Source organism: Pituophis catenifer, unplaced genomic scaffold (assembly GCF_029215685.1).
Source record: "Pituophis catenifer annectens isolate HBS135680 unplaced genomic scaffold, rPitCat1.0.hap2 SCAF_7, whole genome shotgun sequence".
Lineage (NCBI taxonomy): Eukaryota > Metazoa > Chordata > Lepidosauria > Squamata > Colubridae > Pituophis > Pituophis catenifer.
Window position 1 is genome coordinate 67,292,303 of NW_027256887.1, and position 21,761 is coordinate 67,314,063.

Sequence of the window (21,761 nt, forward strand, 5' to 3'; positions counted from 1 at the left end):
TACTGTAATTGTGAATGCCCATTAGATTAAGATGACCTTCATGACCACTGACATGCATTTAGTGAAAATTCTGAGGATAGATGACAGACTGAAAAACAACATTCTGAATTGCTAAGAAATATTGCTGAACACAAATATTTTGGGGAAATAGTCATATGGAAATAGATGTCACTTAAGTCTTCTGAGGAAAACTAATCTGAAATACTGTCATTCTGAATCTTGGTTGGATGGTTGGATGTATTTGTTGAAAACAGAGATCAAGTACTGGGCATGATATTTCATTAATATTTAATTCCACACTATGAATTAAAGCAAGTTATGGTGGAATAAACTTAATCACTCCTTTCTGTGGCTGAAGTGAAATTGTCTTCAAAGATCTAAGATCAGATAGAAGGCAATTATTCATGAACAGTCACCAATATGTAATTGAAGGTGACTTCCTTCATAACCAAGAGTTATAATCTCTCAAGAGTCCCAGAACTGAACATATTTTTGACAGTGAAATCTGTTCAACTCAAAAGCAAATTTATTTTAATTATTTATTTTATTTTATTAAATATATATGCCGCCCTTCTCCCGTAGGACTCGGGGTGGCGCACAGAATAAAAACCTAAGTAACAATAAGAAATCCTAAAAACAGCCAATATAAAACCCCAAACAGAATAAAATCTTGTAGCAGATCAGGGAAATTGCTGAAACAGCCATGTCTTCAGGTCGGTGTGGAAAGTGCAGATGTCAGGGGCTGTCCGGAGCCCAATGGATAACTCATTCCAGAGGGTTGGTGCGGCCACCGAGAACGCCCTCATCCTGGGGGCCACCAGCCAATATTGTCTGGCTGATAGCACCCGGAGGAGGGCAGCCCTACGTGACCACACAGGGCGGTGGGAGGCCGGTAGGAGATGGTCCTGCAAGTACCCCGGGCCCATGCCATGTAGGACTTTATAGGTGAGAACCAGCACCTTGAAGCGGATCCGAAGGACAACTGGCAGCCAGTGCAGCTCGCATAGGAGAGGTGTTACACGGGAGTAACGGGAAGCTTCCATAACAACCTGCGCGGCCGCATTCTGGACCAGCTGGAGCCTCCGGGTGCACCCCAAGGGCAGCCCCATGTAGAGGGAATTGCAGTAATCCAACCGAGAAATAATGAGAGCATGAGTGACTCTACGGAGGGCATCCCTGTCTAGGAAAGGACGTAACTGGCGCACCAGGCGAACCTGTGCAAAAGCCCCCCTTGTCACGGCCGTCAGATGATCCACCAAGGACAGCAGAGAATCAAGGAGGACCCCGAGATTACGAACCCTTCCAGAGGGAGTCAGCGACTCCCTTCCCATCTGAAGTGATGGGGCAACTAGATCAGGAGATGCTGGTATCCACAGCCACTCAGTCTTGGAGGGGTTGAGTCTGAGACTATTTCTACCCATCCAGACCCGTACCGCCTCCAGGCACTGGAACATCACGGAAAGGGCATCCCTGGGTTGGTCTGGGGTGGAGATGTAGAGCTGGGTATCATCAGCATACTGATGATACCTCACCCCGAAACTACAAATAATCTTACCCAGTGGCTTCATATAGATGTTAAAGAGCAGGGGGGAGAGAACCAACCCCTGAGGCACCCGACAGGCAAGGGGCCTCGGGGAGGATCTCTGGCCCCCCGCCCAAACAAACTGTGTACGGCCCGAGAGATAGGAGGAGAACCAACGTAGAACAGTGCCTCCCACCCCCAATCCCCGGAGCCGTCACAGTAGGATACCATGGTCGATAGTATCGAAAGCCGCTGAGAGGTCAAGTAGCATCAGAATGGAGGAAAACCCTCCATCCCGGGCCCGCCAGAGATCATTCACCAGGGTGACCAATGCCGTTTCCGTGCTGTGCCCATGCCTGAAACCTGATTGGTATGGGTCCAGATAATCCGTTTCCTCCAGGAATTGTGGAAGTTGGTATGCCACCACAGACTCAACAACCTTCGCTATGAAGCAAAGGTTGGAGACGGGACGAAAGTTGTTCAAGGAGGCCAGATCCAGAGCAGGCTTCTTGAGGAGGGGTCGAACCACCGCTTCCTTAAATACGGCGGGGAAGACCCCATCCCTCAAAGAAGCATTTAAAATCACCTGGATCCAGTCTCCAGTCACCTCTCTGGTTGCCGTAACAAGCCAGGAGGACATGGGTCCAACAAACATGTGGAGGCCCCCAATCTACCCACAATCCTGTCCACTTCATCTATGGAAACAGGGTCAAAGTCAACCCAGATGTTACCTTCAAGACTAGCTCCCACTTCCTCATCGGATCCTGCCCAGTCAATCTAAACCCGTCCAGATCTGAGCGACTTTGTCTTGCAGAAATTGTGCAAAGTCCTCAGCACTGCCTTGTAAGTGGTCCTCCCTTGCTCCCTGATTGAGGAGGGAGCGGGTCACTCGGAACAAGGCTGCTGGGCAATTTTCTGCAGACGCAATGAGAGCAGCAAAATAGTCCCGTTTCACCGCTTCCATTGCCACAAGATAAGACCTAATATGGGTTCTTAACTGTGCTCGATCAGATTCGGAATGGGACGATCTCCAACAGCCCTCCAGGCATCTCTTCTGATGCTTCATCTCCCATAGCTCCGCGGAAAACCATGGAGCTACTCGGGATCCCTGTTGGCGGAGAGGCCGCAAAGGGGCGATTCGATCCAGTGCCCCAGTGGCAGCCCATTCCCAGGCCTCCACCAGGGCCTTTGGCGAATCGCCGGCTAGGTCAGTGGGAAATGTCCCAAGCTCCGACAGGAACCTATCAGGGTCCATCAGGCGCCTGGGGCGGAAACAGCGAGTTGGTTCCGCCTCCCAGCAGTGGGGGTTGACGGACGAAAAGTCTAGCTTAAGGAGGGAATGGTCGGTCCATGACAGGGGTTGGATAGAAAGTTCACCCCTACCCCGAGCATTTATCCACTGCCCAGAGACAAAAATCAGGTCGAGTGTGTGCCCACCGCTGTGGATAGGGCCCTGTACAACTTGAGTCAGGTCCATGACACAAAGGATGGAATACAAAAGATTTTTTTAAAAAAATGCTGCTTATCAAATAGGGATGCCATGGTTCCCTGTTCAAAGCCTCCTTCAATAACTTTTTTCTTTAAATTGATTATTAACTGGATTTTTAAAAAAAGTCTCTTCAAGTCAGTGTTGAGTCGTGATGATTGCCTGGACAAGATTTTCAGAAACGGCTTGCCATTGTTTACTTTCTGGGTCTGAGGGAGCCCAAGATCATCCAGCTGGCTTTCATGCATAAGGCAGGTCTAAAACTCACAGTCTCTTGGTTTCTAATCTAAGGCCTTAACTCAGGGGTGTCAAACTCATGTTGTCACAGCAGCATCACGTGCAGGGGTGGGTTCTAATTTTTTTTACTACCAGTTCTGTGGGCGTGGCTTATTTTGTGGGCGTGGCTTGATGGTCATGTGACAATTATTTAGGATTTAGCAGAGGTACTGGTCTACCAGGCTTTTAAGAACTTGCAAAGCTGTACCAATCTACCCATTTATTTTTGCAGGCACTGGTCTACCCATTTATTTTTGCAGGCACTGATCTACTCATCTATTTTTGCAGGCACTGGTCTACCCATTTATTTTTGCAGGCACCAGTCTACTCATTTGTTTTCTTTTAACACTGATCAGCTGTAGGGCGGCCCTTTGAAGCCCCGCGGCAAGAGTTTAAACAGTTTTTTTCCCCTCTAGCTATCAGCTGGGACTCAGGAGACAGCAATAGATTGGAGGTGGGGCCAAATAAAAGGTAAGAATAATGCAGGGGATGGGGGGGGCAGAACCGGTTCGGTGATGTCATATCGTCACCGCTACCGGCTCGGTGGAACCGGGCCGAACTGGGAGGAACCCACCACTGATCACGTGATGTATTGGGACTTTCCCCCCCCCTTCACTAAACCGGGTGTGGGTGTGGCCAGCGCATGACGCACCTGGTCTGTGGGCTGAGAGTTTGACAGTACTGTCTTACCACTGCACAAAACTGGCCCTCTAATTTATTACTAAGTGATCATTAAAACATTGGGAGGACAGTGAGAAATAGCATTCAGGAACAAGCATAGGAAGACCCCACTTCCTTTAAAAAATGTTGAATCACAGAAGATTTCTGATGGGCTATGGCTGCAGGAACGGCTTACATAATTATAGTTAAGAATAAGCAGCCTATTAATCCTCCCCTTCTTTCTGTAGCTACCTGGAAAAAAAAATCCTGAAAATCATTGGAGATTTGGGGAAGTCTCTGCAAACCACATGTTATTCAGGATACAGAAAACATCTCCCCCAAATTCTTTGTGGAGGGGAACAAATGTCTTGAAAAGGAGGGATGAGCATATGACTTTATATAATCTATCTTGCTTCAGAAAATTCCTCTTATACCAATTGAGGAATCATTCCTACGAACAAGCCATCAACTCTCTAGAGATATTTTGCAGAACAGAGAGCAGGAAAGTTCTTCTTTAACTTTGGTTCCAAACTTATTTTATTTTATGTAGTATACAGTAGATAATCTTTCTGACACATTTAGAAGTGTAATATATATAAACCACCATTCTTGGTTGCCTGTCTAGATCTGAAAATATTTCAAGTTAATTAAGATAATATTGGTTCCATTTTTATTTAAGTGTGAAAAGTCTTTATATATATATATATACATATATATTGGATAACTGTACAAATAACACAATTCCATTTTAACCATAAACAGTTATCACCACAGTTGAGTGCTATCAAATATTTTATTTACAAAACAATTATTAAAATGCCTGATGCCAGATTTTCTTGTAATATCTTACCCATAGGGTAATAAGTCCACCATAATTACTAGGTGCTTTTTTATATAATACAGAAGCATAACACCCTATGTTAATAGTTCTTCTACAAAAAAATTCACAAAGAACTATGAATTTGACCAAAAATACCAATGAAAAATAAGGCTCAAAAATACAATTTCCCCTTACTTTACATAACACAGAATAGGTTTAAAAAGGCACAACTTTGAAATTTGTATAAATGTAAGGAATTGTCTTAGCAAAGGAGCCCAGGACCAGGCTTTATAAATTGGTTGTCATCTTTTATGATAAGTCTCACACATAGCAATTGCTTTCTTTTTGCTCTCATAAGGTTCTTATCATAACAGTTGTCCCATAGGAGTCCAAATAGCCCTCTTCTTGGATGCTTTTGTGCTAATTTCCATAGTCTTAATGTCGAACATCAAGACTTTGATAGATACTATTTAGGGCTCTTCCACGCATCCCAATGGACTATCCAATTACTAGCTATCCTTTAGATCAGTGTTTCTCCATCTTGCCAACTCCTAATATGTATGGACTTCAACTCCCAGAATTCCCCAGATAGTATACCATTTCCCTAGATCACCATATTGGTTTACCAGCAACTTCAGGGGAAAGAAGACCTAGAAATGTGCCTGGGGTCAGATGGAAAGCAATGTGAAGTTATGGAAGGAAGGATTTCACTAAGGCTGATGTTACACATCATATGTGAGCTGCTTAGTCAGAGCGGATGTTTTTTTTCCTACCTGGTCTTTACAATACACTCCTTCTCTTTCACACATACAGTAATGTTCTGTGGAAATCCCTTGTAATTAAGGATGCATTACTTTTAATAACCATAGAGTGATATAAATACTGATAACATAGTACAAAACACAGTAATTTAAGGCAGTGATCATTCAATGCGACACATCTTTTTTTTAAGGTGACACTTATTTGATCAATAGGAAAGTGCACCATGATATAAAGGTACAAGTGAAATTCACCTAAACACAACTAACGTGCTGCTTTAAAAAGCCTCAAATATCATTAGAAACCCAGGGCAACAGTAACAACTCTGGAAAAAGCAAGTGAAGGTTTTTAAAGAGAGGCAAAAAACATATTTCATTTTCCTTTAGTAAAAATTTGCTCATTCCAATATGTTTTCCTTAAGGATCATTTACAAAGTCTCAGTGAGAAAATATGAATGCTAATCAAACACTGCATGTCAAATATCTTTACAAATCTCAGATTGTAAGCCAGTATTATAATCACTGCATTACAGGCTGTGTTGCATGATGCCATTACTTGCATGACATGTGACACTTCAATGCTATAGGAGAAACTAAGGACAGTACAGAAAAGGAAGGAGTTATTTTCCATTTTCCCTTGATTATGCTCCCTCCCAATCTGCTTTTCTAAATGGAGACTGCCTACCTTCCACCGAGAAGCTAAAACAAGCATATGGAACAAGCATATGAAATGGGAAATGGATATTTACTCAGGGGAAAAGCACTGATACCCTTCTCTTGCTTGCCTGTAGTACACTTTAAAATCTTATCTATTTTTTTTAAAATAGAAGAAATGGAAGCAATCTGGTTTTAACCATGGGTTTATTTCTGGCCCATGGGAAAACTGGGTGCTTCTCAGTCAACACTTCTAGCTGTTAAATTGTATAGGTTGATAATGATAAAAATGCTAAGCCATGCGCTGAAAAAGAAAGCATGCCGTCCTCACTGTAAGTTCTCCCATATCTGTCTTGAGGGCTTAGACATTTTTTAAATCGTATTAATAGCTTTTGAAGGAGGGTTTCAAGAAGCTAGCTCCACACAGTTTTAACAAAAAAACAAAAACAAAAAATGGACTCAAAACAGGAAAATGAGAGGATTCTTTTTATGATAGCTTAGTGTAATGTAGATTATTAAATCAAGACCAGGGGTGAAATCCAGCAGGTTCTGACAGGTTCTGGAGAAGTGTTAGCGGAAATTTTGAGCAGTTCGGAGAACCGGCAGCGGAAATTTTGAGTAGTTCAGAGAACCGACAAATACCACCTCTGGCTGGCCCCAGAGTGGGGTGGGAATGGAGATTTTGCAGGATCTTTCCCCTGGAGTGGGGTGGGAATGGAGATTTTGCAAGATCCTTCCCCTGCCACGCCCACCAAGCCACATCCACCAAGCCACGCCCACAGAACCTGTAGTAAAAAAAATTGGATTTCGCCACTGATCAAGACTTGTATTTTTTTATGACCAGACTGGATGATTTTAAAGTCCATTATGCTTACATGGTGTACTTAGGAACATAGGCCTGTCTAATGCAGATAAGTTCTACTGCAATTGTAGGTTTATGTACAAGCAAAGCAGATGGAGAACATTCACCTTGGCCTACAGAATGCTAATAGCAGCACTAAAACTTTGCTTGCTTGGAGGAACCATTGCACTGGCCTAGAGCAGTAGAGCGTGCCATGCTTATAGTCACGTGCCCAGGAGATTTCCCGTCTTCATAGTCATTACCAATGTCCACATAAGACTTCCATTATTCTACTAACAGGCATAGACTTTTTTGTCTGTGTTTTTTTTTAATTAAATATGTAGGATTGATATTATTACCAGTTGTGTTTATTTTGCCCATCCTGTGGTTGCTTCCCCATTGATGTAGGCAAAGCCAGGAAAGTGTTGCATGTGCTCATATTCAGAATTTCTCCGTGTGGTTAACGGTGTGTACATGTCACTGGAATTTCCATATCTTGTGGAATGCATTGGTGGACTTGTATAACAAGGGTTTGCCGAGGGCACCTCTGGCCAGCGAGGTGTAACTGGAGATGGATGTAATCTTGGGGTGCTGCTCATCAAGCATGGCTCCATCCGTGAAGACGGGCTATTGAAAGGATACTAAAAACACGAAAGTATATTGTCAAAACATTTGTCATGCAATTGCAGTTCAGATTCCTCTGCCCTGCCCCCTGACCCCGCCCCCCAGAAAAGAAATAAATAAAATGCAAATTCTGACCGAGCTGTCTCCATAACTCTTTAAGGTGGGAAATATAGAATTACAAAAATCTGTGATTGTGCAAGGGAAAGCAAAGTGGGTCTAGGAATTTTAACCCAGTATACAATAATAATATAATAATCAAATCAGAAAGCACAAGATAAATAATAAAGGTTTGCTATTGCAATAATACAAAATAAAAATTTATCTCATTGTATCACGAATTATCACATATTGTACAATTGTATGCAAACATTTAGGCACACCTAGTTACATTGAATGTTTTAATGAATTCCTAAGTGAAAAGTTCCTGATCATGTAACTAAAGTAAGGTGAAAAATCAAGCAAATTGGAGGAAGCTGTAAATTCTATTGTATGGGAATAAGACTTGATGTGAAAGAAGTTTTTTCATTCACAGTTTCCACCTTTACTCCAGACCCTTTTTGTTCCAGATTTCAGGCCTACCTGAAACCTGTATCTCCTCACTTGAAAACCATATTCTTTATTTGGAAACAGAAAAAGGTCTAGTTTTTTTTAAAAAAAACATTTTCGATCAGATATATAAATATTTGATGAGTCATTTCTAAATGGAAACCTTATATGGATTTTTTTTGCTGAAAGAAGAAAAAATGATATTATAATTCATGGGTTGAGGATTCAAAAAATCCGTAGAAAAAGTGAGGGCTTGAAAGAATTTGTATGACATATAGGAGGGAGGATTATAAGATTGTGTTTGTTGAAGAGGACAGAAGTCATATTTCATGACTTTGTTTTTTTTTACAGCCCCCTTTTCTTCTTTTCTTTCTTTTCTATTTTTTCTTTAGATTTGGCTTTTAATGTATATAAACTTCTCAATATAAATAAATAAATAATTTCTTGTATCGTTCACTGAGGCATGACACAATGCATAATACTGGGGCAAGACCATGGCTTCCTAGACCATGGTCTGCATTACCCAGGGCTTAAATCTGGCCCACGGGGCTGGCCTGGAAATATCAAAGGATCAGCCTGTGGTGTCTCTGCTGGCCAAAACAGGCCACCGTTTTCGGTCTCCACAGCCAGCTGCAGGACTCTCCTGGCCAAAAACAGCCTGCACGGAGGGCCCGTTTTGGCCGGCAAAGTGATGCAGGAGGTGTCCTTCCCGTCTCCCCCCTCCCACTTCCATACACACACACAAACACCCGCTGGCCCGCAGAGAACTACAATGCTGATCCGGCCCTCAAAGAAATCCAGTTTGACACCCCTGAGCTACGTGAAGGGCTACTGGCAAGGGATGGACTGCACCTCACAAGAACTGAAAATAATATATTTGGAAAAAGACTGGCTCATCTTATCAAAAGAGCTTTAAATTAAAATTGAGGGGAGAAGAGGGCCAATCTTCATGACCTTTAGAACCTAATGCCAAGTAAAAACCACTAAATAATCAATCACATAAGAAGGGAAGTAGGCAGTAAAGAGAAAGAAGAAATAAAAAAAGAAAAACACAATGAAGTAGAGCGTGATGGAAAGGATGGAAATCCCAATTACAAAGTAGGAGATATAAGAAACACACCAAAGACACATAAAGGACTCAAGTGTTTATAAACCCTCAAAGTTTAGGGAGAAAACAGGGTAAACTTGAAGTATTAGTACATGAAGGCAAATATGATATAGTTGCCATTACTGAAACGTGGTCGGATAAACCTCTTTCTTCTCATTGGCAATGCAGATTGACAGACAAGAAAAGAGTCTCCTTAAACATGGCCATAGATTCCTCATTTTATTAACATTCTGAGGCAAGCAAGCCCAGGAAAAAGAAAGGGCTAATAAACAACTGTAAAAACAAGGGGAACAGGGACACAGTGAGTTATTTCTCTGTATAGCCAACTCTGTCACTCCCCCCGCTGTTGATGCAGCTGCGTTTATGAATGTGTCATGAATATAAGAAAGAATAATTGCTGGAAAATAATATGGCATTGCAAATATGTAGTATTTTTTACAATAAAATCTGTGATGGCTGAAGCCCCAGCATGGAAAGATTTGTACGGGTAGGTCAGCTAATTGCAAATGAGTCAGGGACTTTTTTTCCCCTTCCAGTGAAGAGACTATTGAGAAACAATATTTTTAAAATCCGCCTTGGACCCTGCCTGCCTATTAACTCCACCAGTGAAGCATCTATTCAGCCTTGTTGGAGTGTCCAAGGCTTCACCATCTGCGCGGATGCCTGCCCAAGAAGCCTGAATCACCTTTCACACTCCGCATCCGGTTTAATGAAGAGTGCTTAAGCACGCTGATCTCAAAACACTGGGGCCTACTGATCTTTGCGTAGTATAAAGGCGACATTTGTTGGAGAGCTCTTGACAGGAAATTACCATTTTCTGGGTCAACTCACTTGCCATCCCTATGCTGTTGAACCTTGACAAGAAACACTGGCCCCTTTAAGTTGGGGTGACTTTAAGCTGATTATTGTTAAGGCCCTTTCTCCCCCATATTTGAAATGAGCTCTAGTTCTTTCCCGTTATTATTTTAGAAAATGCTATTTTAAGTTCTCCTCCACCCAACCAAGATTGGGTTCTTGAAGATCAGGCTGAAGAATAATATCTTTCTTCTTATCCTTCAGCTTTCTGGTTGATTATGCAGAATGAAAGGTGTCTCTCTTCAAAGCAAAAATATTTTCCTTATGAATGCAACTCTTTAACAAAACTCTTAAGAGTTTTGTTCATATTTTAGAAAATCTGATATAAAGCAAAACTATTGCTTTAAAATATTTAGCCTTACAGAGTTGTAATATATTTCACTGGTCTTTTAAAAATGTCCATTAGGTATGGAATGTATGTTGTAAAATCAAGGCATGATACAAATTTTTTTAAAATTGATGGTTTTATATATATAATATTACAATCCTTGTTTTCCATGTCAAATGCTTCTCCATCTTTCACTTAATGTACAATATCATGGGGTTATTGAAATTCAGACTTAAACCAAATTTATTGGTTATTTCAGAAGACAGCCATATTGGTCTAGTGGTTAAGGCAGCAGGCTAGAAAGCAGAAGATTGTGAGTTCTAGTCCTGCTTCAGGCATGAAAATTGACTGGATGACTTTGGTTTATTCACTCTCAGCCCAATTCATCTCACAGAATTGTTGTGGAGAAAATAGCCAGAGGAAGGAATATTAGATACGTTTGCAGTAGTAGTAGTAGTAATAGTAGTAGTAGTAGTAGTAATAATAATAATAATAATAATAATAATAATAATAATAATAATAATAAGTGTGATTAAAAAATTAAAAAATCCTACTCTAGCTCATGATACATTCCTCTACTGTCCTGTTACTGCCCTCTCTCGGTGCCTGGAGGCTGTGGGAGCCTAGGTGCATGGAGCCCCGAGATCTGGGACTTTGTCATCTTTAATTCTGGATGTGGTCACACTACCCCAGATGGATCCAGTCCGCAAATTGGGGGTTTTCCTGGATTTGTGACTCCTACTCGAAAAGCAGGTGGCAGTCGCAGCTAGGAAGGAGAGCCTCTTTGTGCAACTTCAGGTTGTGTGGAAGTTGTGGCCTTTCCTGCATCAGGAATCCTTGCACTTAGTCATTCAGGCCCTAGTCACCTCACAGCTGGACTACTGAATTGTGTTCTATGAGGGACTACCCTTGAAGAGCATTCAGAAGCTATAGCTGGTGCAGAGTGTGAAGGCGCAGGCAGTTCTTGGGGTCTCAAGAATGGCTTGTGTAACATCACTACTTCATGAGCCACACTGGGTGCTGGTCTGCTTCCAGGTGCAATTCAAGGAGTTGGTAATCACATTTAAAGCCCTTTGTGGCATGAGTCCAGGCTACTTAAGGGACTGTTTCATCCCACTGGGATTGGCCCACCCCTCAGTATAAATATTGTATTGAGACTTGGATTAGCTCCATACAAGAGGAAACTTTTTCTATTGGAGGTAGAAAACATAACTACTTATGGAAGAACAAAGGTCAAAGTGGGCAGGTAAAAGGGTGTTTTAGTCTGAAGAAAAGTGTTTTTTATTTATTTGTTTTAACAGTGTTAACCTAAATAAAGAATTTTTATGTGTTTTTCTACCTCTTGAAGGTATGAAACCATGACAAAAAAGGCACACTTCTAGCTGTCATCAGATGGCAATATTTAGGGGAAAGGGCACGCCTATCCTATCTGACCTGAAAGATGTCTTTAGGAATAGGTGATCATATTCAAAGTGCTTAAAGGTGATGATTAGCACCTTGAATTGCACCTGGAAGCCAGTGCAGCCTTTGCAACAGAGATGTTACAAGGGTAAACCTAGCTCCTCCCTCCCCATTACTTTGCACACTGCTGCATCCTAGACCAATTGAAGTTTGCTAGTGGTCTTTAAATGTACCTCATTAAGAGCACTTTGCAGTAATCCAAATAGGAGGTGACTAAGGCAAGAGTCACAAGAATCAAGGCTTCCCTATCAGGGGTGGATTCCACTTATCTTTGCTACTGGTTTGCAACACACGCACAGAGCATCTGTGATGACATCTGGGCGGATGGACGGAGCCTCCCGTCACCGTTACTACCGGTTCACAAGATCCGGACCAAACTGGTAGCAATCCACCACTGTTCCCCATCCAGAAAAGGGTGCAATTGGTACACTAGATGAATCTGTGCAAAGACCCTCTAGCTATGGCTGCCACCTGCTCTTTGAGCAGGAGATGTGAATAAATCAGTACCCTATGGAAAAAAAACCCTGAAACTCAGCAGGCCTCTACCCTCCCAGACTTCTCTAAAGCTTTGAAGACCTGGCTTTTTCTCCCAGCACTAGAATAAAATGAGATGACTGCATATCAGAAGTTTGGCTTGGCACCAGGTTTTTGTTTTTAGTGTTTTGCTTAGTTTTATGATTTTATTATGGATTTTATTCTGTTTTAACTTTTGATTGGGAACTGCTCAGAGTTGGTTATAAGATAGGTGGACATATAAATGTTTTAAATAAATAAATAAATAAAATGTTGTCAATTTTTTATAATTGTACTAGAAGGGACCACATAAAAGATTTTAAGAGCTGAATGTAATCTTGGAACCATAGGTTGACCACCTGTGTCACAACTCATGGTTTATAAATCATTACAGCTGGGTTCATGCAATAGTCTAAGCTGAAACCAAATGAATTTCAGCATAGCTTTAAATGAACTCTGGACGCCAAGACAATAACCCATGTGCATCTTGAATGCACATGGGTTATTTAGTCAACTTCCTTATATCTTTTCCTCCCTGTGTGTTATGCTTGGCACTTGATCTTTCTCTGTGCTTTTCAGGCTGAAAATAACAGGTGAAGTATTGCTCATCATCAAGCCAAGAAAGGTTTTTTTCTGTTAAATTTTTACAAGGCTCCTAATTCAATCATGAAGGCAGGTTTGTGGTAAATCCACTGGGTGAAGTAGGTTTGCCCAAAGGAAACCAGCGAAGACAATGTTAGGGTTAATGTCGCTCGAACATTAGTATAAAGCCTCAGAGATGCTTTGTTGCAAGTTGCACATTTTGTCCCCAAGGAAACATGACCAGCACATGGGATACAAATAATTTCAACAAGGTGAAGGATGCAAGTGCTCTGAACCTGAGAATTCTCCCATCCATGCTCCATTAAAAGAAAAGAAAATCATGTTTTGTTCACACCTATTATTTTATTCTGCTCAAAAGCAGTAAACTACTGTGGAGAATAAAATAGGCACACCAAACCTGGAGGCCCTTGGAAGTTCCTCTTTAGAAGTTTAATTGTTTACTGTTCATAAATATTACAAGAATATAGCCTGCATTTGTCAGAACTTTGTCAATTTTCTTACCAACTAACAAACTTAAAAGCAAATGAATAATCAAACACTGAGTGGGCACATGTGAAAAGGGGTAGAGTTTGATCTTGTGGCCACTGGATTTTTTGAAATCACTTCTTGTGGTTGCCCTGTGATGGAAGTTTCATTTAAACCAGGAGTCCCAATGCCTGGTCCATGAACCAGCAGTGGTCTTCAGCATGCCAGAAACTGGGCCATGCAAACAAGTGAAGCCCAATCCGCGGGATGCAGGCAGCCCACAAAACCACGCCCCCTCCGGTCCTCAGAAAAACTTCTTTCCATGGAACTGGTCCCTGGTGCCCAAAAGGTTGGGTGGGGCCCTGATTTAACATAATGAATTAGGAAATTGATGTGGAGGGATGGACACTGACCTGTGAAGAGTTTCTGTGATAAGCTGAATAATGGAGGGGTGCAGAAATAGTGCTGTCATGTGGTAAAGGTGGATACTGGCTCTGCATTGGGTGGGAGTGCTGGTTTCCGTAAGTACCATAGTTGTAACTTCCTGTGTACCTGGAAAAACACAGAGGAATCTTGGAACTGTATTTCATACAATAATCCCTTCTCCAAACTGAGGCTAATTGGAGAAGCTAATTTGGTCTAGTGGTACAAGGCTACAAAACCAGATATTGTGAGTTCAGGTCCCACTTTAACCATGAAAGCCAGCTAGATGACTTTAGGCCAGTCACTCGCTCTCATCCCAACCCACCTTACAAGGTTGTTGTGTGGAAAATAGGAGGAGGAAGGGGTTTTGGAGATACCGCCTTGAACTATTTGAAAAAAAAATAATCGTGGGATATAAATAAAAAAATAGTTCAAAGGGGCTGCAAAAAAAAAAAGTATTAACCTACCCATGCTCTTCTCTGTGATGATAAACAGGTATCCTGTGTGTCACAGATGAATGAGGAACGTGAGGACTTCTCATGCAAGGCAGCGGTTGAGAGTTTTCAGCAGGTGATCCAGCAGCTGTAGTTACAGTGTACGTGAGAGACCATGTATAGGACTGCATGGCCCCTACGTAAAGCAGAAAGAGTCAGTTAGCTTCGAAATACTGTATAATCTCCACTAAAATCAAATGCAAGGATGCTCTGTAGATCTTGTAGATTCGAGGAGGAGGAGGAGGAGGAGGAGGAGGAGGAGGAGGAGGTGGTGGTGAAGGTCTTAAATTGTCAGGGTTGGACACACTTGCTTTAAATGATTCAGTATTAAGAGCGCAACTGGGGTCAGACTGAGGAAGAGATGATTGCAAATGTACCTCTGCCTTGCAATAGTTAGTTTTGTCTCCTAACTATTTGTCTCAGATTCCAGAGAGGTTTACACTTGCAAATTGTTCCCAGAAGATGACTGAATAGGCGTGGTAGCACAGGAGTAGAAAAATGGCAAGGGCTAGAAGTATTTACCTTCCCACCTTCCTCACATTAATATATAATTAATTAATATACTCATTCCAAACAGTCTTTCCAAACCTTTTTCTTTAGTAAAAGTGGTAATCAGGACTTTATTGTAGGCATTTGCATGTGGTATTTACTTTCTCTCTAAGGCCATTTTCATTATGTCATGGAAGGAAATTCTGATTGCTGCAACTCAGAAATTGCATCTTACCCTGAGGTAAGATGGGCTGCCGATAAATTTAATAAGTAATAAATAAAAAGGATATTATAGACTGGAAAATCTGTAGAAAAGACTAACCAAAATGACCAAGGATGGGGATGGGGCTAGAACAACAGAATACCAGTGTTGGGAATTTGTTTCCATCTTATTTCCTTCCATTCCAAATGTCTTTTTTTCTGTGCTTATCTCAGAAATACATTTGGTTTAAGATTCTTGGAAATAATTCTTTTGTAAAAACTGGATGGAAGAGAAGCACTATACGAAAAGCAGGTTGGATCACTCATATTCATTAAAATCACAAATCTTTCTCTTCATGTGTTAAGTCCAGTTTTCCTATCTTTTGTGAGGGTCCAGATATTAGGTAATTATGAGTCCATGCAAAAACTTCAGTATATTCTTTAAGAGTTGGGTTATGGTACTTGGGCTGCAAGAATTCAAAGCTGGGATGTCAGGGATATGTTCATCTGTGTGTTTCTTGATCTCGCTGCAGCCTTTTGACCATGGTATCCTTTGAACAGGTTGCAGGAGTAAGAGTGTGAGGCACTATGTGGCAATGTTTTTCCTCCTTTGATAGTTGCTAGTCCAGTTAACAATAATCTAGTTAGTGGTAGTGGTGGGAGAGGTCACACCCTTGGCCCTCATTTATGAGGTGCCTCAGGGCTTGATACATTCTTCCCTCCTAGTTTAACATTTACATGAAACCTCTGGGGCCAACCATCAACTGGTTCAGAATTCAATGATCATCAATATGCAGATTACACTCAACTGTAATCTCATCTAGGGTCAGCCAAATGACACTGTCAATGTCCTGTTCTGGTGTCTAGAGACTGTGTGAATCTGAATGGGGAGAAACAAACTCACACTCAATCCTAGCCTGAGTGGCTATGGATTTTTGTTTCCCCCAGAATTTTTGCTCTTTAGTCCTGGACGACTGATGCACAATCCTGGGGGTCATTTTACCTCAATAAGAATAGGTGGCCACTGTAGCCAAGAAAGCCCTTGACAGTTGTACCCATTTCTTGATCAGGAAGCTCTCCAAATGATCACTCATACCTAATCCCCTCGCAGATAGATCACAGTGCTGTGCTTTACATGGGACTATCCTTGAAGACCATTCAGTTGATGTAGCTGGTCCAGAATGTAGCAACATAGCATGTTTTGGGCATGCCTTGGTGTGTTTATGTGATAACACTATTCTGAGAGCAGCACTGGTTGCCAGTTAGCTTCTGAATGCAATTTAATGTGGTTATGACCTATAAAGGAATGAGCTGCCCCTAGAGCTCTGTCTTAGCCCCAACCTGCATACTTTTTGCTGCGCCCTTAAGACCCTCCTGTTCCGGCAAGCCGGACTGGCCTAATATGAATTTTATTATGGGTGTATGTGTGTTTTAAATTTGCGGGCCAATTTTATATATTGATTTTAATTTGGTTTTAAATTTTATAAATCTATGTGTTTTAATATGGCTGTATACCGCCCTGAGTCCTTTGGGAGAAGGGCGGTATAGAAATCTAATAAACTTAAAGCCCTTCCTGGCACAGGGTCTGGTTATTTGAGGGACAGTGCTGTCTCCCATGGTTTTTGCCCATCTGATCAGATTGGATAGAATCAGTGTCACAAAAGTGCTTTTTCAAGAGGCAACTGGACTCTCTGGTTTTTTCTTTGAAGACATTTCATTTCTTGGATGAGAAGAAAAACTTCTTCAAGGAAAAACCAGAAAGTCCAGTTGCCTCTTGAAAAAGCACCTCGGGGACAGCCACGACCCAGATGACTGAGAATCTCCATAGACAACGTAAGCCACACAGAGTTGCTTAGAACTGATTAGAATTTTGTTAATAACTCAGTCAGCAAATCCCATCCCTGATCTGCCTCCAATTTTATTCAAAGGATTTATTTGATATGGTCTTCAAAATAAAGATAAATTTTGCAGCCCTATGCCTAATAATTCACTGATGCTACTGATGATTGGATAGTCTTCTTAAAGAATTCTATTTCTCATTCTGTATAAATTTGGGGTGTAATGAAAACTTCTCCCTCCCTTCTCCCTCACAGTTTTAGGTCAACATTATTCTTTCAAAGGTTTATAAACAAGCAGTTCTCCTTAGCTTTACCAACCTGTGGTGGTTGCTAAGCCAGCATACTCTGGGGACTGACTGGTTATAGGAGAGGGAACGGATGGAACATCCACTGAGGTGGCAGATTTCGCTGGAGAGAAAGCAACAGGGGAGGGACTCGATGGGACAGGTTCTGCCACTATGATCTCTTCTCGTACTTCAACTGCAGCCAAGAGAAAAGGAATAGAAAATATAAACATGAGAATTATATCCCAGCATTCTTTTTTCTCTATTCATTCTTTTTTTTTTTCCTTAGGATGCAGCACCTCTTCAATAAAATTGTAAATGAATATTGCAAGCTACTAAAGCAGACTTTACTTTATCTCAGGGCACTTTAGTACAAACATCTGCCATGCCTCAAGAGAAGCTTTTCTGGTGGGCCAGTCACACACTCTCTCTCAGCCCAACCCACCACACAGAACTGTTGCTATGGGAGGGGAGGAAAAGGAGGAGGAAGGAGTATTAGGTATGTTTGCTATCTTGAGTTATTTGTAAAAATACTAAAGATAGGACATAAATAAATAAATAGCTAATGAATGAATATTAATTACTGATGATATTTATTAACAACATGTAAATAAAATAAATAAACCTAAATCAAATGAATTAACTTAATTTAGCGGAGTGCATTAAAAAAAAAGTAAATAATATAATGGAACCAGTCCATGTGCATTGAGAATATCTAGAACGAGGAGTCTAGCTTCAGACAGCTGAAGTTAACTTGCCAAACTGTCTGGATGTAACAGGAATTTAAATATAACACAACTGCAATGCATCAAATTGGAGAAAACTGGTGGGAATGCTACTGCACAATAGCAGCTACTTTTGAGAGTAATTTGGAAGCAGCTGCGATTTTAATGTGCCTTTCTGATCTTCAGGAAAGGGCTTGTTGCTATTTTGCTAAAGTGGGAGAGAGAACTTTGTATAAAGCAGTCTCTAGAAAAGTTTGGTGGCCACTGTAGATAAGTCTTTCTCCTTCTGTATGATGCATCAGCATATTAGCCTTTAATGCCTTTCGCAAAAGGGAAAAATGCAAATATAAAAATTTATTAAAAATCAAGTGTGGCAGTAAAAGAATTAAAGATGATAGTGAGGGAGGGAAAAAATCTCTGTGGTGCCCCCTCTCCCTTGGTGCCCTAAATGCTTATTTTGCTGAATGGTTAATCCAGACCTGAAACAAGGCTGCAGATGCGAAATGGGAGCCCTTCCTGCTCTTCAGAGATTACATAGGGAAGGTGCCACACTCTTCTACTTGGGAATCAAAACTTTCTGAACTTTCTGTGAAATAAGTTTAATAGTTTCTAAGGCTTCAAGCCTGCAAACTCGAGTGTTTCCTTTGCCCTGATTTAAACAAGATACATGCTAAAGGGAAAGCTCATACAGTATATATAGCTTTTCGATTGATAAAACTTTCATCTATCCCATAATGTCCACTGGTGCTTCTAGCCCAGCTCCCCAGTTTCTAACAAAGATGTAGTAGTTTTTTCTCTACAAAGCATCTTCATAACCATTGAGCATTAACCCATAACCCAGGGTACAGAAATCCAAATAATGGGGAATCGTATAAAAACAATAAGTCAATGCCAGTCAAAAGACTTATTATAATGTGTGAGGACAGTCAGGCCTAATCAATTTTTGTCATTTGTACCACACACACAAAAGCAGATGTTCTATTGGTAGATTTTTTTCTCTACTATTCTAACAATAACAAACAGAGATAAACATAGGACCATTTGGGGTGGATTGATATAACTTCAAGACCTTGATGTAACCTTACCTATTCCAGTGCCACCTTTCATCGCCCTCATCAGTTCATTGGCTCTCTCCTGGCAGTGGAGTGATTCTAACAAGTACAACACATAGTCATCAAACATCAGGTGAATAAGGTGAAAAGATCCTGGTGACAAAATAATGTGAGGAAAAAAGTGAATGCCATTTGCATAAAACTCATTGGTGTTTACAGTCCTGCTATTACTCACTTAATTGTGAGCCCCAGGGGAAAGAAAGAAACTATGGTATCCAAGGGAATGATCAGCTCTGGTTGCAGGCAATATGAGAGGTGCTACCAAAGACACAACTCCATGGGTGTGGAGTTGCACTGCTCCTGCCTGCCTGCCAATCAGTTGTTTGATAGACAAAAATGCTGTGTCTTTGAGTTAGTTTTGACTTCTGATGGCTGTTCTCTGCAGTTTTCTGCAAGGTTGACTCAGCCTTCCACCCTTGGAAACAAGTTACATGGCAGCTTGCCAAACGAGATAAGGTGTGTTGAGAAATATTCCTTTGAAAAACTGTTTAGACAAACCTTGCTGATTGTGAATGAACATAATTCACAGTTGTGTAAATAAAAGAGGTTTTGCCGGGATCAATTCCTACCGCCTGCTTGTTAAGGGAACCTAGGTCAGAACATGAGGGGATTTTGACAGCTGATGCATCTTCATGGTATTCGTACAACACTTAGCTCTGATATCACACAGGCTCTCTCAGCAGAATGGCCATCCTGGCTCTACATGCAGGATGGACGATGGATGACATTTGGTTTTTAACTCAGATACTAATTATAAAGGCCTGCTTCCAGATATACTGGATTCGGCCTTTCTAATCAGCAGTTGAAATTTATCAGATATGCAAGGCACCAGATTATGGAAGATTGCGTCAGAAGAAATAGAGCACCCTTCCCTGGGGGACTAGAAAATTGCCGTGTCTAGAATGACCTTTATAATAATTATCAATTTCAGGCACAGTTAATGGCTGTATTTTTCAATCTGATTTGATAATTTGATAATCTGGACCTTCTGTTATATATCAGCTCCCAAAGATTTGAAACAAATGCAAAAAACAGCCAATCTGTCTTAAACTCGGTCAAAACTTGGATGTGCTTGAGGACAATATTCTAGTAGGATTGCCTTTCAGTCAAGCCTACCTGGATTTTTCTTGTTGCTCTGTAACTTCTCCTTACACATTAATAGTTATCTCTCTTATCTATATAACTATAGTTATAACTATAACTATATAACTAACTTATCTAAATAACTATATAATATATAGGGAGAAATTCAATGTTAAGATGCAAAAATAGACATATCAACTTGTCTTAAGATAATATGAAAGGACATTAAATTATTGTTTACACTGTGATCTTATACATGTTTATTAATTAATAATATTCAATTTGCTTATTTTACATTAATTGGGGCTACTTGAACTTCTCTGTTGCCTACATTAGGGTTATCAATTTTTTTACAATGTGAAAAAGTGTATTATTCTGATACTGTTTTCTTCTTCTCTCCATGCCGACATCAAAAATTGATGACTTCATATCTGGTCCTATGGAATTAAAGGATCCTTGACAGATGGCTGTCTAGTCTCTAACTGAAAATACCCAGTGAAGGGGAGATTCACTGGCCCACCAGCGGCCAGCAGAGCTGATAGCAGATTCGGACAGTGAGGTGATTGGGGAGGAACATGGGCCATTCCTGGAGTCTGGGGAAGGCTCTGATGAGGGCTCTGCATCGAAGGCAGAGAGGGGGCCAGGGCCGTATGCCAGTTATCGGCTGCCTTCGGAGTCAGACATCAGTGAGGCAGATGAACAGCTGGAGCCTGTTCCCAGTATGTGCACGCACAGAGTTGCCAGACGAAGGGAATAAGCTGAAGAACAAGGATCGACTTGGGAGTAAGGCACAGGTTGACAATGAACAGCCCCTTCCAGAGGGAATAAAAGAGGAGCGAAAGGGGAGTGGAGTTTGCAGGACACAATTAGTTTGCTTAATTGGTTTGTGACTCGCCATGACTCCTTGCCAAGTTTTGAAGATATTGGCCTGGCATATTGACCTGGCCAAGCCAGATAAGTTCTGTGACTGTAAATTCACCCTTGAAAGACTTTACTGGATGTGAATGAGAAGAATTCACAGTAACTTAATAAATAGGGTTTTTTGTCGGGACAAGGAGTCTGCTTCACAGTTTGGGGAAGCCTAGGTCAGAACATCTGGATAAGAAATTCTATCATCAAACTCCTCTCATTATTAATTTCAACTATTATCTTTTTATAATATGCCAATAATGGTGCTAACAGTTTTTGAGTTTTTGAGAAGAAAACTTCTCTTGTGATAGAAAGTGATGATTTGGATAAAGGATTAGGGTTGTGGAGAAAAAAACCAGAATGTTTTCCTTCTCCAAAACTATCACCACCATTATTACTGCCTTCAACTCTACCGGAGCTCATTTGCTCCTTGAAAACAGCCACTCCCTGACCTTGTACACATGGAAAGATATGAAATGTCTTCAGTTTTTTTGTTTTTTTGTTTTGTACTATGTGCAAAATTGCTCTTCTTGAAATCTCAGGGGGGAAAAAAGATAGTACCGAAGCTAGGGGCACTATGCAAAGTCATATCCCGAATTACTCTTGTGCCAAAACAGGACCACATCAAGAGGAACTGCGGGGCCACTTTCTTCAGGTAACCTGGTCTTTTTGCAGCTACCTGT

At 41.1% G+C, this 21,761-nt stretch overlaps 1 protein-coding gene across 1 annotated transcript in view; it reads right to left on the reverse strand.

Moving 5' to 3' along the window:
* Positions 1 to 7,385: 7,385 nt before the first annotated feature.
* RFX4 (regulatory factor X4) overlaps positions 7,386 to 21,761 on the reverse strand; it is a 37,566-nt gene continuing 23,190 nt past the window's right edge. The window contains exons 10-15 of the mRNA XM_070947148.1: positions 21,640 to 21,757; positions 19,060 to 19,179; positions 17,284 to 17,445; positions 14,411 to 14,573; positions 13,934 to 14,072; positions 7,386 to 7,658 (exon numbers count right to left, since the gene is read on the reverse strand). Of these exons, the coding sequence (XP_070803249.1) occupies positions 7,386 to 7,658; positions 13,934 to 14,072; positions 14,411 to 14,573; positions 17,284 to 17,445; positions 19,060 to 19,179; positions 21,640 to 21,757 (975 nt within the window). The remainder of the gene's footprint in view (positions 7,659 to 13,933; positions 14,073 to 14,410; positions 14,574 to 17,283; positions 17,446 to 19,059; positions 19,180 to 21,639; positions 21,758 to 21,761) is intronic.